Raw genomic sequence first — 18,622 nt, forward strand, 5'->3', positions numbered from 1 at the left:
TGAAACTGCCTTTGGGCAACGTACAATTTCTGGAAAAGATACCCTTTATTTTCATCACAGGTGAGGTCGGATTAAAATTGTTAGTGGAGGTAGAACCCATAAGTTGGCAATTGATCATGCAGTTGCAGCACAGCCAACTCTGGTAAAAGACATACTAAAACAATTGACAACACTGCACAACCGTGAGTTGGGAGTCGAATGCAGGGCCAGCAGAATAGGAATTTTTCAAGTTGGTTGAATATTTTAGACAAACTCGCAAGAACACAGATTCGTAGAGGAGAGGATAAGAAATGAAAGATAAAACTGAGACCTCTCAACCATATTTTCCTCCATCATCAATATAGAGGAAATTCAAACTAATTGTTAATAAGGAAACTACAGTTGGCATCCGCTCTAAAACAAATATTTTGCACATTGAAATTGGTTTATTTCTGGCGGGCGCGGTGAAAGGATTTATTTCGAGGTGTGGCCAAGATCAGATAAACTAATATAAATTAAAGGATATTCATACCAAATTCATCATTCAGTAGAGAATCAAGCAAACACCATGGCATTCAAAGTAAGTTTTTTGAATTAAGTTACAGTTACAAGTCTAGCATCTCTCGACTAAATAATATAAATTCTACAATATAAAGCATTTGTAGTGATTTGCGAAAGAATCTTACGAGTATTCGAGTGATAATGCAATTCACAATAATGTAGGCAATTGTGGCGCAACAACCAATGTAGATATTCCTGAATAGCCCTTTTTTAAGTTGATATGACATGGAGTTCAACCAATAATTTTCTGGGCTATTTATTTCCGAATAAAACGATTGGAAAAATCATCAACTAGTAAATGAATTATAGTGCGAATTTGTCTAGTTAGTCAATAAAAGCGGAAAATTGAGACAATGGTAATGTGCTTGCTATACTCTCGATCCAGATGTCGTGAGTTCGAAACTGCCTTCATCAGATATCTCGTCAGAATTATTTAAGTTGCTGTGATCAGTAATGATCACCATAACAACCATAGCTGTCGATTCAGTTACTACAAGGTGAAAAAATTTAAAAATAACATCTGAATCCATCACATCAGCATTATCGATATGACTCAGGGAACCTACCATCTAATGGATATGAACATAAAAAAAAAGAACTTTGATCGAAAAATTCGAATTTATTGATTCTGAATAGAACTAAATGAAGCTGCTGAATTGTTGATCGACTAAGTATATTTAAACATACTATTATTTCAGTTCATCGTACTTGCTGCCTTCGTAGCCGTTGCTCAGGCTAGTGTAGAACATATTGCTCCAGCTTTTGCTCTTGGCTCCCACAATTCTGTTTCAAGTTACTCCAGCATCCAGCAACACGCCCCAGCTATCCACGCTTACGCTGCTCCAGCTGTCCATGCATATGCTGCCCCAGCTGTCCACGCATATGCTGCCCCAGCTGTCCACGCATATGCTGCCCCTGCTGTCCACGCCTACGCTGCTCCTATCGCTAAGGCCGTCATTGCCGAACCATCTGCCCCAGCCAACTACGATTTCGGGTACGGAGTAAACGACCCCCACACTGGAGACAGCAAAAGCCAACACGAATCCCGCCGTGGTGATGTTGTCCAAGGTAGCTACTCTCTCATCGAATCCGATGGAACCAAACGTACTGTAGACTACTCTGCTGATGCTCACAACGGTTTCAACGCTGTTGTCCACAAAGAACCTGCCGCAGTTGCCATCAAAGCCGTAGCTCCAGTTGTAGCTAAAGTAGCTGCCCCTCTCGCTTATGCTGCTCCAGTTGCTCACACCTATGCTGCCCCATCCCTTGTCCATGGAGCTGTTGCTCATGGTTATGCCGCCCCACTTGTTGCTCACGGAATTGCTGCTCCAGCTCTTGCTCATGGATACGCTGCTCATGGACCAGTAGTAGCACATAATGTTTGGTGATTTTGAATGTCATGCTATTTGTAGAGTTTGTGAATAATGTATTTATATAAGATAAAACAAAAGGAAATATATAAAAAGAACTGATTTTGAAAAAGTGTTTCATTGACTCCAATCTGGTGCCCAGTAGGTTATGATTCTATGCCCCACCACTATGTTCATCCAATAGAAAGTATTCATCAAAATTGCAACTTTCATAAACTTGGACTGCGTATTCATATATTAAGCAAATCGAAAATAATACCTATTTCCTTTCATTTCTCTTCAACATTTTTTTGCTGTGAAATCTTTGTCAGGTGCTCATTGAAATTATAAGCAAGAAGAAGGTGAACTAAATGTGTTCAGGATATGCGATACTTGGTCGCCATAGTGATCGTTTGACAATTGATACTGAATAATGGAAAAAACCTTGCCCCATTTAATCATTTCGAATTGGAAGCTTCAAAAAAAGAATGAAAGTTGATTGAATTCCGAATGGTGTGAACTTTCATGGCAGATAGTTTGTGCTCTAAGGACAACTAGACCTCTCAGTTTACTGAAGTAAACTGCGGTAAACAATAGTTACTACCAAAATCTTGCAGACCACGGTCTGCATACCCAAATAATGGCTTTGAAACAGTTGCATAAATTTAATAGTGGGAAGGAAATGCCTATAACAATCCAAGGAACTTTTCATTTTCCTTCGATTAACAACATTGAACATTTCCACTTGTGATTCATCTTGATAATAATGTTTATTCGCAGATATATCATTATATACATTTGATAGAGAATTTAGTTGAACAAACAGACAATATCAAAAAAGTCACAGAAGTGACTTGTGCGTGATAACATAAATATGACAGATAATAATAACACATAAATAATAATAATTAAAATATTACATTTCCATAATGAAATGTTGAAATATCTCAATCATAAAATAAATAGTATTGAACTATCAATCAATCAGTTTTTAATAATCAAATCTGACGCAGAAGTTGTAATTAGATCCTTAGATCCGAACTTAAACTTTCACAGATGAATCAACAGTCGAACAGAACGAATGAAACTGGGGTACATAGAAAATATCCTATACAGTGCGAGTAGCTAACATGGAACAAATTCACTAAATCAAAGGTGTCCTAATTTTCATGAAAAAAAAATTATACTGTGTGTCTCAAATATGAGATATAACTTCATAATAATAATTTTTTTTAAATGACTACCCTGTTTTTTAATGACTTCTATTAAAGGGTTCAACAAGTTGCACATGCCTGCCAAATTTCAATTTTTTTACTCTTTGTCCTTTGAAAGATATTTAACAAACATTATCTAATTCAAAAAATGAATTCAATTCAATAGTCTTCCTTCAATAAATGCTTAGAATGTCTGGGATACCTGACAGTGACATTGTCATGAAAAAGTTATAAAAAAAAGTAAGGAGAGTAGTATTGCATTTCAATCATATCATATTTGTGCACAAAAACTGTTAGTCGTTTTACAGTTTGTTGTTCGCCATTAGTAAAATGCCATACTTAACTGAAACACATAAGATTGAAATTCTAATGATGATTGGCTACGGGGATAGGACAAGAACACAAAATGAAGTTATCCATTTATTCAGAGAGAAGTATCCTGATTTACCACCCATATCGCGAAGTACCGTAAGCAAGATCGAAAGACAGTTCCGGGAAAATGGGCATTTTAAAAAAACAAATAATCATCGTCAGAGTGCGGTCAGTGGAGAGGTCAAAATAAATGTTCTTCTCTCTGTCGAAGAAAATCCCAATGTCCCCACTAGGCAGATAGCTAGGGAACTCGAAATTAGCCAGTCTTCAGTGGCAAGAGTTCTTAAAGCTGAAAAATTTCATACATATAAAATAACAATCCTCCAGGAACTCACGAAGATGATCCAGATAGAAGACTCCAGTTTTGCGAACAAATGATGGATCTTCTAGACAGGAATGTTGTACAAAAAGAAAACGGTCTATTTTTTGACGAATCAACGTTTATGTTGAATGGTGTGGTAAATCGTCAAAATTGTCGTTATTGAGCAGACAGAAACCTACACTGGATGAGAGAAGGCCACACTCAACACTCCGATAGAATTTGACGTCCCGAATAGAAACATCCGGTTTCAACAGGACGGCGTGCCTCCTCATTTTGCAAGATCTATCCGTGAGTACCTGAATGATGTATTTCCAGGCAGATGGATTGGCAAAAGAGGACCCTATAAATGGCCACCTAAATCTCCAGATTTAACACCTTTGAACTTTTTTACGGGGTTACTTGAAGATCAAAGTTTTTAAGATCAAACCGGCAAATATTGAGGATTTAAAAGAACAAATAAGACATGAGTGTAGGCTAATTTCCGGCGAAGTAATCAGAAATGTTCAAAACGAGTTTCAGTTACGTTTAGGGTATTGTCAGTTAGTAAATGGATAACATTTTGAACACTTGTTTAAGAAAGACTATTGAATTAAATCCATTTTTTTCAATTAGATAATGTTTGTTAAATATCTCTTAAAGGGCAACGAGTAAAAAATTGAAATTTGGCAGGCATGTGCACCTTGTTGAACCCTTCAATGAAAGTCATTAAAAAAACTGAGTTGTCATTTAAAAAATTATCGATGACGTCATATCTCATATTTAAGACACACTGTATACTTTTTTTTGTATGAAAATAAGGGCACTTTAAAATACTAATCGCCGTGTCCGAGCATATTTCTGAAAGAAACAACACCTTTGATTTAGTGAATTTGTTCCATGTTAGAGACTCGCACTGTATATTTGTGTACTTATTTGGCTGTAAGATGTTATTTTTCAATTTTTTCAATTATTTGGTGAATCGCTCTCAGGTTTCTCTGATATAAATATATTTTCAATTCTCTTTTGAATTTTAATATCGATTGTTGAATTTTTATTTCATCAGGAAGAATGTTGAAACCCCGTGGACTCAAAAATTGATTAATTTTTTGGCCTACTGACTTGCTCATTAGCGGTTGGACAAATTTGTTTTTTCCTCTGGTAAGATACGTATATATGATCCAGATTGAGAAGGTCAATTTTTTTTGGAATACTGCAAAATATTGCAGCTGAATACAGCTGGTCCAGAGAAGGAATTGGACATCATCAAAAATGATCTTCAACGGAATGGCTACTCCAAAGCTATGGTGGAACAGACTTTGGCTAAAAGACATCAGGAGCCCCGCAAGGAAGAGAAGTCGTCACAACAAGTGCTCACACTACCTTACATCAAAGGATTATCTGAAAAGATAAGAAGAATTGGGTCCAAGTACAACATCAGAACCTGCTTCAGATCCGGTAACACCATCCGTAGCAGCCTCACGAAATCCAGGCCACCAAACGCGGACTGTGATTCCAAGAATTGTATTTACCTGATTCCCTGTGAGTGAGGAAAACCCTATATCGGTGAAACTAAGAGGCCGCATTGTCGACTACAAGAAACACACACAGCGAAGGGAAACTAGCAAATCGGGAATAGCAGAGCATGTTTGAACCCATCAACATAACATCGAGTGGTCCTAAGCTGAGATCATACACAGGGAGAACCATTGGTTAAGAGGAAATTCAAAGAAGTCGCATACATGTTGTCGTCAACTTCGGCCAAACGGTCATCTCCCACTAAACCAGGGAAGCAGAAAAAGGAAAGCGGAGAAAGTGACAGTACTCGAATGCTCCATGAATAGTCATTTCTCATGGAAATTAGTCCAGACATCACCCGAAGACGATTGTGGATACTAACAATCGAAACGTCGTGGAGTAACTTGGCTTGGAATCTCTTAACCTTTTATTTCATTGTTCAATTGTTTTATTTTTATTTGTATTTTATTCTCCATTTCAGGTTTTTTGTTTAATATAATAAAGTTTGTAACGTAATCTAATGAAATTATAAAACAACAATAAATATTATTTGACGCCCCTGGGCGACTTCATTGATTCCAGTGGCGCATTTGGTTTTTCAGCTGCAGGAAAACCCGGAAAAACCTACAGCGCCACATCATCTGAAGATCTGCCAATGTCCTCTCTCATAAAACAAAATGTTGGGTGGCTCCAATAGATTCAGAACACTTCGTGACACGACTATCGTCAAACTCAAAGCAGTCCGTTTCGTCTTTGACCATTATTATTTTCAGCTATTCATTTTTGAATTTTTTTATTAGTTCCTTCAGGGATTTCAAATCACTTCATATAATATCAGACAATGGAAGTCCTTACTGACAAACCATAAGAATTTCTTTCATATGCAAAAGAGTTACATATTCCAACTTTGCTGATGTGTAATTGAAACTTCTGAGGGACTCAGAACAAAAAAAAACATGAAACCTTTCTCGAACTCATTCACCCTTTGTATCCGTGATCTTTTCGAGTACCATTACTGAGGACTGTGATAGATCAAAACAGTGCCAGTGAATCATACATGCAATGCTTTTGTATCCTAGTTTTTTGTAATATTTTTATATCAATCAGATATCTCATGATGAATTTCAATACATTATCGTTATTAATTTATGTTACCGATTATGTAATTGACAGATATTCAATAATAATAATGTGTTCTTTCGTTGATCAAGCAGTAAAGTTTTCGAAGATTCTTCAAAAATCAATATGATTCTCTTAATAGGTTACTGAATTCTCTGCTTGAAAAATTTAGTTTCACAATAAGATAATTCAAACCTCACTTGGAAATTATCAGTGATGAACTCCAACTATAGGTACCGGTTATCCGCTTCGGAATAAAAAAGCCGGTACCTATCATCTTTCTTCAGAAACCTTGCACACAAAATTTCGTTTGTTTTTTGTCTACATACGGTGAAAGGATCCATTTTTCCGGGGTGGGGCCAAGTTCATATGAAATAATATAAATAAATCGAAACTCATTAGGAATTCATCATTCAGCTGAATATCGAGCAAAAACCATGGCATTCAAAGTAAGTATTGCAAATCAAAACCTAAATACATTGGTAAATAGGTATAGTAGCAATTGTCAACCCAATATCACACATTTAACAATATACTCGTAATGCTTCAAAGCAATTTACGAAATAATCACATTCGAGAAAATTCAATTGATAGTAATGCAGGGAAATAATTCATTGGAAATGTCTGGAGAACACATTCGCCTCGCTTCGTCACGTTAGCATATAGTCACATTAGCACATCTCTCACAGGTTATAATAATTATTATTGAGGGTTCGTTTATTAACGTTAGTAGATTCGCAAAAAGAGTATTGTTTTCAATTTTTTTCGAAGACTGCCAATTATACATAATTATATTAATTCGTGAGATTGAGTTCATAATGTTCTAATGTGATTATGTGACGTAAGTCATTCGATTTAGCGTGACTTTGCTCATATTTGGCGTCTCATAATTCATTGTATTGGTTTTGAGAATTACGACTTATCGTTGATGATTCCCTGCATTTCGCTCATTCGAATCGTCAGCATCTTCAGGAGTTCTGTTTTTGCTAATGATGAATGTTGAATACTGGCAAATGAATAAGTGATAAAATCAACCGTAAGATAAATTAAAAGTGAAGTACGTAGACAAAATTGTTTTGTTCCAAATCAAAATCAACACAAACTCTCTCTTCGAAAATATTCAATCATTATTGAGTTGAACTGCAATGCAAAGCTATTCATAATTTTGATCGATAGATTAAAGACTTGAATTTTTCAATTCCCAAACTGGACAGTTTGCAATATATCTTAAGCTAGATTGATAGAACTTTTATAATTCCAGTTCATCGTATTCGCTGCCTTCGTAGCTGCTGCTCAAGCCAGTGCTATTGGCTACGCCACCCCAGCTCTGGCTATTGGTGCCCACAACTCCGTCTCCAGTTACTCCAGCATCCAACAACATGCTCCAGCCATCCAGGCATATGCTGCCCCAGCAGTGCACGCATACGCTGCCCCAGCTGTCCAAACTTATGCTGCTCCAATCGCCAAGACCATCATTACCGAACCGTCTGCCCCAGCTAACTACGATTTCGGGTACGGAGTAAATGACCCCCACACAGGAGATAACAAAAGCCAACACGAATCCCGTCGTGGTGATGTTATCCAAGGCAGCTACTCCCTCATCGAATCTGATGGCACCAAGCGTACTGTAGACTACTCTGCTGATGCCCACAACGGTTTCAATGCTGTTGTCCACAAAGAACCTGCCGCGGTTGCCATCAAAGCCGTAGCTCCAGTTGTTGCCAAGGTAGCTGCTCCTATTGCCTACACTGCTCCAGTTGCTCACGCCTATGCTGCGCCATCTCTTGTCCATGAGTCAGTTTCTCACACCCAAGCTATTGCTCATGGATATGCGGCTCCAGCTCTTGCTCATGGATATGCTGCTCCAGCTCTTGCTCATGGATATGCTGCTCCAGCTCTTGCTCATGGATATGCTGCCCCAGCTCTTGCTCATGGATACGCTGCTCATGGTCCAGTAGTAGCACATAACGTTTGGTAATTTTGAATGTCATACAATTTGTGGAGTTTGTAAATAGTGTATTTATACAAGAAAAACGGAAGAGAATATACGGAAAGAAGTGGCTTTTAAAAATTGTTTCAATTACTTCACTTACAATTTCATTAGATGTTCTGAGTGTGTTCATTGAAGCGGGAGTTCAATGTTTATACATTTTGTCAGTTGCATTAATTGAAAAAATGTCTGTAGTTGGGTTTCTCATACAAAAACTATTTGGAAAACTATTAACGTGAATTCTGTGAGAATGGACCATATCTGGATACTGCTGCTGAAACGGCAGTTGAAGTTTTGCAACATGATAATGGTACTGGATTCCAATGAACTTACCACTGATCTTCATCATTATTTGAAAATTTTGAGAGTTTTCTATGAAGCAATCAAATGGCCCACTGATACCATTGGTAAACAACTATTTCACTGACTTCGATTGGAACAAAGAATCAGTGAGATATTCCAATCGAAAAGTGCCCTTTGAGATTCAGTAGATAGATGTTTCATATTCAATATGACAAAAAATATGCCAAAATCGTTTACTGTATATTGGATACTAAAATAACTAAAATCAGTTTCTACAAGTTGTAAAAAAAAAATTATGTCAATTTTTTTAATTAGGTTCACTAAATTACGTATCGAACAACACTGTTTGGTGATATTTTCACTCAGAATTCACTATACATTAACCTCTTCAATGAAACAATTGATGTTTTGTAAACTGCCATATCAAATATCAGGATAAATTGCTGTTTCATACGTTAATTATAATTTTCAGCAAGTTATGAAAGTATTTCTTGACTAATCATGACATTCAACTCCTCAATATTTTCAATTGGCATAAACTTCAAAGGAAAAAAATAATTCAGTGAGGTTGGATCTGGCGTTTTTGCTGGCCATTCAATCCATCAACCAGCAAATATTTTCCAATATAATTCAGTGACAAGAATCAAATTGGCGAAAAATGTTTTGGACAATACTCACTATAAACAAAAATATAATAAACAAGCAATTGTAGCATACAGGAAATTTAAGTTTTGGCAACTTCGTTAGGGAGATTAATGGTTTTAGTTTGTCTCGATATCTGTACTTAACAAAAATCATAGGAGTTAAGAAACCCTTGCAAATAGCCATGAAAACAAAGCAGTTCGATAAATGAGCTTGTTCTTGTTGAGAGAATCAAAATGTAAATCACATATATACCAAAGTAATGAAATTTCCCAATGAGTTACTTCGTTAATTGGATATATTTGTGCGCTATTGATGAGTAGGGTGAAAAAAACTTTATTTATTAACTTAGCATACAAATACACTCAAAGAGATAGCTTCACTTTCATTTATCATTCTTCAAATCAATTCACAAAATGCCTCACTTTATAATAGTTCACATGTAGTTCAAACGCTGTGCCGCCGATATCCCTACATATCTAGTGACGTCACACCAGCTTCCGACAAACACAAGCCACGTATCTTGATAATGGTGAAAATAATTGATTCGATATTGTTGTCAATGTATTCCAAATGACGAGCATCATCAAAATATATAAAAATGCCCAAAAATGTCGCGCATTTCTATTCATGATCGTTCACCAAGCGATTTTCATAATAATCATGAAATGATAAATGGGATACATATCTGAAGTTAATTTTGTTCATGCATTGTGAGTAATACAGATGTGACATAAGGCCACCACATCAGCCTGGATCATCAACAAAACCTTTTCCAGAAAACTTCTCCTATAAAGCTACTGATGACGATGACATCTATAAGTTCATTCTGAACATGAAGTCGAATGCTGTAGGAGCTAATGATATGAGCATTAAAATGTTGCTGTACTGCTGTTCCACAATCCTTCCACATATCACTCACTTATTTAATCACTGCATATCGACTTATTCCTATCCATCCATCTGGAAGCGAGCAAATGTTCCGCCGTTGGCCAAAAAAATTTTAACCCCGAAAGTTTAGGCGATCTCCGGCAGATGCGTGATTGTCTAAATGACTTCGATATATTATCTGAGTGCCAATCAGAGTTCAAACCTGATCACAGTAGTACGACTGCCCTTCTGAAAGTTGTAGATGATGTGCACAGATCTATTGATAACAAACACTGCCTTCTGATATAATTGGACTATTCTAAGGCGTTCGATCGCATACACCATGAACTCCTCTTTGCTATTTTGGGCTACCTAGGGTTTTCAATACATACTGTAGCACCACTAAAAAGTTACCTTTGCAATCGTTTTCGAAGAGTTGTGTATAATAACAAGAAATCTGATTTAATACAAATTAAAAACGGAGTTTCTCAGGGTTCAATATTGGGCCCCCTCTTGTTCGTTTTATACGCATATCAATTTCATAGGTCACTGCAATTTGCAACCATGCATTGTTATGTTATGGAATTCAGTTAATGATGCCCTATGGCAAATTGATACCGATTACGATATGTTATCATCTTTGTCAACTAGATATTGCCTATCTGCATCTAAATCTGATGTCATGCTCTTTGGTAGAACAGCGGCAAGAAATCGTTGTTCTGGCCCCATAAATATTATGATAGATGGAACAGAACTTCCCTTGAAAGGAGTTACAAAAAACTTTGGCCTATATCTTGACAACAGTCTTCGTTTTAAAACATATTTCTCAAATTCTGAAACGAGGTTATGCAAATTTGAAAATAATATATTCCAACAGAGCATTTTTGAATAAAAAAAGTAAAATTATACTCTGCGATGCTTCAGTTCTTTCACATGCCAACTACGCAGACGTGGTGTATGGTCCGGGAATTTTGAAGAGTGACAGTTCCAAAAGCTCCAGAATGCATGATTTAGGCTCATTACGGGTACGAGAAACGGAAACACATGTTCCATCTGTTCGGGGATGTGGGTTGGTTGAATATGGAATCCAGATGAACATTTCATTCTACTTATGATTTCTTTTCGAAAAAATATCTTTTGGAACTGACGTACATCATCTTAACTTGAGATACAGGACACATTCAACAGTACCACAACATAAAACATCTCTGTTTCAATTTCGCTGTATATACTATTGCACCAGTATACTACTGTTTTTTTCTATTGTTCTCACGGTTGGATGGAAGAGATATTCAATCCTGTCATTTGATTGGTTGTAATTGTATGGAACCATCAATGAAAGTTATTATTATTATTTTCAGGTAAACTCCCCCAAAAATATTCCCTCTTCAATAATTTTTTTCTTATTCCTCAATTCAGTCATAGTGAGTAAAATTTAGGTTGCTTCAAAATGTAATCGAGAACTCATTTATCATTTCCGTGTCTTGAAGAAAAACAATTGTTTGAGGAAATACATACACATTCAGTAATAGGTAATTCATTTTCTTTAGAACCAGTCAATATCCTATTTTCATTTAGGAGACGTAAAACTGTCAAAATTGAGAATAGCGAAAATTCGCAAAGTGATATTTATCCAGTCCATTGAATTCATAAGCGGACTAAATCAAACACTGAAACAATACGGAAACAAGATATTATTGTCCAAGAAGTGATCACAGTACCGGTTATCTGTTTCGAAGTGGATATCATTTATTCTTTCTCCAAAAACCTTGCACACTAAATTTCATTTGCTTTTATCTACATACGGTGAAAGGATCCATTTTCCGGGGTGGGGCCAAGTTCAAATTAAAGCATACACATATAAATAAATTGAAATCTATTCTGAATTCAACATTCAGTTGCAAATCAAGCTTACAACATGGCATTCAAAGTAAGTGAATTACATTACTAAATATATACAGTTTATGATTCAATACAGCTCTGGTGATTTACTAAAGAATAATTTCAACTCTAATTGAATTTACAATAATTCGGTTCAATGATTCATTGAAAATTCGTGAATAATAGATGCTGAACATATTTATTATTTATAAAGAACTTAACTGGGAGTTGACCAAATCAATGAAATCATTAATAAATTGACCAAAAAAACATTCACTACTGTATTACTTCAGAATGTTATTTCATAAATGCTTATTCTATTAAAATTCATAATCGGATGTTTTCTGTTTTTTGATGAAATATAAGTATAGGAATAGTAAGAAGAGAAAATTGGACAGCATTTCTTTAAATATTTATTCACTATCTGGAAATCTGTCAGAATCGACCATATTATTATTTCAGTCATTTTATTGGTTTAAAGAAGTCATATGTACACTATTTTTATTCAACGAAAGTCATTTTTTGTGGAGGAAAATAAGTTTTTTATCGACCGTCTTTGGGTATTTTTTACCTTTCACTTGTATAAAGTTCTCCATTTTAATGGAGATTGTAGAAGGTAAAAAATGCCCAACAAAGGTCGATGAAAAACCATTTTTGTACATCACAACTGAAATGTCATGGGTTCTTATTTACATTTCTGAGGATTTTCTCACTAAATAAACTATAAAAAAAATGTGTATTAAAGAACTTTATACAGGTGTAAAAACGCAAAACTTTGATACGTAAGTTGCGCTATCTCTCAGTCAGTTGTCAATTTAATAATTTTGTCTATCATATATTTCACTCTTAAAGAATACATTTGTCAAAGAAGTTCTGAAATAAAACGAATGAAAAAAAATTGGCAAGTCATATAGGATATGTTTTTTAAATTCTGAAGCCAAGAAAATATTCGTACGTTTTTAAGATTTTTTTGATAGTGAAAATCATCGAATACGATTAGTTACTGATACATAAAACAATTTTTATTGTGGAAAATACTTCGAACTTCCATAGTAACTCATAAAGGTGAACCACTAGAATTTCTACACCATTATGAAGTTCTTCATCACAATTTATTTTAGGATTGTGAATGGTGCAAATTCCTAGAAATTTTAATGCAGAATTCTCATTTCCTGAACAAAAATGACTTTTATTCCATATTGGAAACATCATTTTGTAAACTATATTTTTGTGAAAATGAAAGCCTTGTTCTTCAACTGACATATCTTACAGAAAACAGATTATACGTACGGAGGAAAATTTTATTGTTGCTAGTATCAGAGGTGATTTTGCAAGTGGAAGGTTCAAAAACAGCGGTACAGAGTCTTCACCTAAAATGATTTTGTTATGAAAACTTTAGTGTAAACTCAATATTGCTTGTAAATTATATTAGTGAAGGAGTTTCAAGTCTCCTCGAATATTTTCATCATGAATATACCAATAATTCCAGCAGGAGAAATAACTGGAAGTTTTATTCACCTACATTATCTTATTTTTCCAGTTCATCGTATTCGCTGCCTTCGTAGCTATTGCACAGGCTAGTGTAAGTCATGTAGCACCAGCTCTTGCTCTTGGTAGCCATAGCTCCGTCTCCAGTTACTCCACTGTTCAGCAACACAACCCAGCCATCAATGCCTATGCTGCCCCAGCTGTCCACGCTCATGCTGCTCCAGCTGTCCACGCATACGCTTCCCCAGCTGTCCACGCATATGCTGCTCCAGCTGTCCACGCCTACGCTGCTCCAATCGCTAAGGCCATCATTGCCGAACCATCTGCCCCAGCCAACTACGATTTCGGGTACGGAGTAAATGACCCCCACACCGGAGACAGCAAAAGCCAACACGAATCCCGTCGTGGTGATGTTGTTCAAGGCAGCTACTCCCTCATCGAATCTGATGGCACCAAGCGTACTGTAGACTACTCTGCTGATGCCCACAACGGTTTCAATGCTGTTGTCCACAAAGAACCTGCCGCGGTTGCCATCAAAGCCGTAGCTCCAGTTGTTGCCAAGGTAGCTGCTCCTATTGCCTACGCTGCTCCAGTTGCTCACGCCTATGCTGCCCCATCCCTTGTTCATGGAGCTGTTGCTCATGGTTATGCCGCCCCACTTGTTGCTCACGGTATTGCTGCTCCAGCTCTTGCTCATGGATACGCTGCTCATGGACCAGTAGTTGCACATAATGTTTGGTGATTCAGAATGTGATCTGTTTTGTGGAGTTTGTAAATAATGTATTTATACGATATGAGAATACATAAGAAATATATGAAAAGAACTGATTTTTGAATGATTGTTTCATTGCCTTCTACAGAAATCCAAACCTCATTTGGGGATATATCGTCAAGTTCAAGAAATACAATTATATATTTCTAAAAATTGAGACCAAATTTCCTATAAAAATTTCACACATGACCAGAAAACAACATTCATATGAGGAAAATTATTTAATACAGAACTGTTATTTAATTCCACTGATAATAATAAATTGGAAAGTTTCCAACCTAACAAAGATACAAAATATTTCTTCAGATTTTTTTATTTTTCAACATAGTCTCCTCTTAACTCTACACACTACTTCCAGCGAAGCTACCATTTCTGTAAACAGTCCAAATAGAACTCGCCTTTTTTCTCACATTGTCAAAAGGATTTTTGCAAGAACAAAACACAAGCACTACAGAAAAATCCTTAAGGCGCTTCAAGGGTGGTGCCTGGGCTGAAGTATTGATTCACATTGGATTTGGATCGTTGGCGATTACATCCATTTGGGAAAACGTTCTCAGGAAGTTTATTTCACATAAACGCAGTTCTCTAAATAAAAGAGTTCTGGAACAGTAGAGTTCGAGGTGTACTGAGGTGAACCTCAAAACGATGAGAAGCCACATTCCGTCGCGTATTTCTGATAATTACCGTTTTGGTTAAATCAAATGTGTCAAGTCACTTGAACACTTCCCGTGAAAGTATCTATAAAAAAGATAAAAATCCTCGACCTTTATCCAATGTTCCATACTATCAAGGTTGCAAGTGATGTTCGCGTCTCCAATCAGGATGGCTCTTTTCTGGATGGAATCCAGGTATTTTTGGGGGCAGAGCTCCATACATGAAAAGAAGGTCTGATCTGAGCTTTATAGAGCATCAAAAGTTGCTGAGGTGTGTACGGTTTTCTGGTACGGAACAGTTTTCCGAGCTTTTGAGACGCAGCCTTTGCGATTGCAGCAACATGGCTGTGTCAAGACAAATTGGTGTCCATTTCAACACCCAACAAACTTATCGAAGCAGAAAGCTTCGTTTTCGTCTCCAATCAGACTGACAGCTTTTTTCTGGATGAAATCCAGCAGCTTCAGGGTATGCTCAAGCGCAGAGCTCCATAAAACATGTTCAAAAACATGAGAAATAGAGATAAATGCCCTAAAAATATGAGCGATAGCTCATTCGATTCGGAATCACTTCTAGAAAGATGTTTTTGAAGGATTTTGGTGCAGGTAAAAAATTGCAATTGTTATTAACAAAATAAGATTTTCAAAAAATAGTATTTAATTTTTCGTTAATAACTCAAAAAATATAAATATTTGAGCAATTTTCAAAAAAGCTCGTTGAAGAGGAGGACATTTTCGATAAAAAAGTCTCGACTTACGAAACTCTATCTCCATTATTGATAATTTCAATTTGACGTTGAAAATTGGGTTCCGCGCGGCTGTTAAGGCATAAGCGCGCTGCCGCTAAAGAGACTTTATCAAAAGAAATAATTTTTTTATAACAAAAAATGTCATTTTGAAAATTTGAACAGAATCTAGTATCTTCTTAACACTTGAATGAATCGAGTCCCGTAGAAAAAAAAGTTTTATCACCATTTTTCAAAAAGTTATTCAATTGTTAACTAACAAAATTTTCCCCAATTTCCGTTGGCATAAATAATGGGATAAAAGGTATAAACAATTTGCCTATAAATTTCAAACTTCGTGGTGCCCTTTTGATATATATTCTTCATACGATCCTGCGATAAAAGTTCATAAAAATTTATTAATTTGGTAATTATGATTTTTTATATGCAAAATGAAATATCTAAAAATTGTTGATAACTTTTTTTTCTCAATTGATATTTAGCTATGTCTGTTTCCAAATTAAACAATTTCAGTTATTAACATAGGATATGCATTTTTTACGTAATTTGTTTATTAAATTGTTTCAAACAAATTGAGAAATTCAATATTTTTGATATTTTTTTTGCTATTTTATTTAGAGGTAGGTAATTATGATTTAAAAAAAAATCCCTAATTATAATTTTTATTTGTTTAAAATCGATTTTTTTATATTTCAATTGTTTCAATTATTAGTCAAGAAATAATTTTGCTTTTAAAAATCATAATTTACACTTTCGAATAGTTTGACAGGAAAAAAATTTTATTCCACCAGTCAGTATGGTGATTGGAATTATTTATACAATTATAATCAAATGCCATTCATTATATATAACCGATATACTGTCACTATCTACTATCAACATCAGGACTTCTTCCACTATATTTTGTGCCTAAGCTATGAAGAAGAAGCAAATGAAGTGCGAAACCTCAGTAAAGACGTAGACTTGCGTTTTGCATCGGTTTTATTTAGCTTGCCCTATTTGTTTGTTCGTGTCGAATTTAGTAGTTGAAGCTTAACCCCCTTCCTGTTGACAGATTGATCTGAATTCTGTATCATTGTGAATTCAAGATGACCGCAGCTACAAAATGGCGGATTACATATTTTTTCACAACTACCTTAGTTGGGTATACAAATAACGAAGTATACAAATACAGGGCTATATAAATAAATTTGTCAATCCAGAATCGGGATACAAGCGTGGATCTCCCACCCCAGTCAAGATTTGGTATCGTGTCGTAAGGGTGGCTAAAAATCATAAGGGAGGCCGGGGTTGGGAGTCACATTTTTGTCTATTGCATTTTTATTGTCCTTTTTTATAAATATAACAATTCTAATGGAAAAGAAAAAGTATGACTTTTAACCCCGGGCCGGGGATGGTTGTCACAGTATCTGGGGCAAATTGTCACATAGGTAATTGAGAGGTATAAAAAACATCCATATGAATATTTTCATTGGAAGTAGAATAATATACGTAATTAATTATATCCAAAAAGAGAAAAAAGAGTGTCTCATTTGTAGGGAAAAAAACATATTTGCTCCAAATAAATAACTTCCTTCTGGTAACTAAAATACCAAAATTATCCATCAGGCCGCAATGCTTGTAGACTAAAAATACACATCCTAGCGAAATTATATTCAGTCAGTCTAAAATTCAGTGAATAATCGAAATCACAATTATGGTAAATGTAACCTGGTAGCTTGGTATGACAAATATATACCTATATAAACCTATTCCTTCCATAACCAACTCTCGTTGATGGTATTGATAACACCGTGTTGCTTGTCTCTACGACAGTCAATTTTTCACAAAACCCTGTCAGAGTGCGATAATAATTGATCCCAAAAATCACTTCTTTTACAGCACGCAGTATCACTACGTTGTTACGTTGTTCAACGGGGGTGGAAGAGAAATTTGGTTTTGGAATGAAAGTTAAACCCCCCTTCGGTATATTCCAAAACCGTATTGGTAACAAAAATATTTTTTTGGTCACTGAAAAGTTGACCACTCGGCTAGCTCAGCAATTTGGGGGTGAGTATGGAGAATAAATCCACCAAAGGGTGCTGTTCTTGATATTTTACAAAAACTTTATTGAATCTTAAACAGGTTTCAAATAACATACAATGAAAAATATCAAGAGAGAATATGCAGTGTTTGTATCAACCCAAAGTGGTTTTGAGGGGTATTTCTCAAAGCAGATTAATGTATATATACATATATATATAACAGAAATGCTTCCGTGCCTGTGTGATCACACCTGATTTGAGCACGTTACTTAACAGGAAACAAGTTCAATAAATCTATCAATAATAATTCTATTCTAACACTGAATCAATTACAAAACTCAGTTATCACAAATTTGCTACAAATCAAACTTACACTGAATGATAAGGGCAAAATAACAGTTTGATGCAGCACTTCCTATGAATTAGAGGCGGCAAATCATGTTGAGGCAAGTCTCTAGTACTCGTAAAGCGTTAAGGATGCTAATGATTACGCAATGTGTTGTTAAACAAACTGAATCGGTGTCAAGCACAGCTGCGGCAAGCTTTAGGCATTCATAAAGCTATAATAATTGATCAAGTGTGTTCATATGCCGCGGAATGTGGCAGGATACAGCGGAATGCAACAGGGTGCAGCGTGCATGCAAGCTCACGATGGTATTTCCCAGGTTGTGACATGTATTGCACCAGTTAGGCCATAGCAAAAAGAAGCGGACTCACTCGAATAAATCAAATGAATAATGCTACTGCTACTTATCATGCGGCTCCGTGATGTCCAACTCAAATGCAATATCTAACAATGGCGGCTGGTGGTCTGAAGCGGCCGTTTCGAGAGGCTAGGGCAAAACA

The 18,622-nt window shown here is 35.9% G+C and overlaps 2 protein-coding genes across 2 annotated transcripts; both read left to right on the top strand.

Annotated features, from left to right (window-relative positions):
* Positions 1-465: 465 nt before the first annotated feature.
* LOC111502794 (uncharacterized) lies at positions 466-2,022 on the top strand. The gene is made up of 2 exons (XM_023156954.2): positions 466-559; positions 1,239-2,022. Exons 1-2 carry the CDS (start codon positions 548-550, stop codon positions 1,926-1,928), a joined length of 702 nt encoding a protein of 233 aa, XP_023012722.2. The 5' UTR covers positions 466-547; the 3' UTR covers positions 1,929-2,022.
* A 4,746-nt stretch (positions 2,023-6,768) lies between these two features.
* On the top strand, positions 6,769-14,420 carry LOC111510945 (uncharacterized). The gene is made up of 4 exons (XM_023166922.2): positions 6,769-6,859; positions 7,672-7,996; positions 12,099-12,145; positions 13,637-14,420. Exons 1-4 carry the CDS (start codon positions 6,848-6,850, stop codon positions 14,324-14,326), a joined length of 1,074 nt encoding a protein of 357 aa, XP_023022690.2. The 5' UTR covers positions 6,769-6,847; the 3' UTR covers positions 14,327-14,420.
* Positions 14,421-18,622: the final 4,202 nt, after the last annotated feature.

Source organism: Leptinotarsa decemlineata, unplaced genomic scaffold (genome assembly GCF_025532065.1).
Source record: "Leptinotarsa decemlineata unplaced genomic scaffold, Ldec_3_MD MMD2_tig00026307_RagTag_RagTag, whole genome shotgun sequence".
Taxonomy (NCBI): Eukaryota; Metazoa; Arthropoda; class Insecta; order Coleoptera; family Chrysomelidae; genus Leptinotarsa; species Leptinotarsa decemlineata.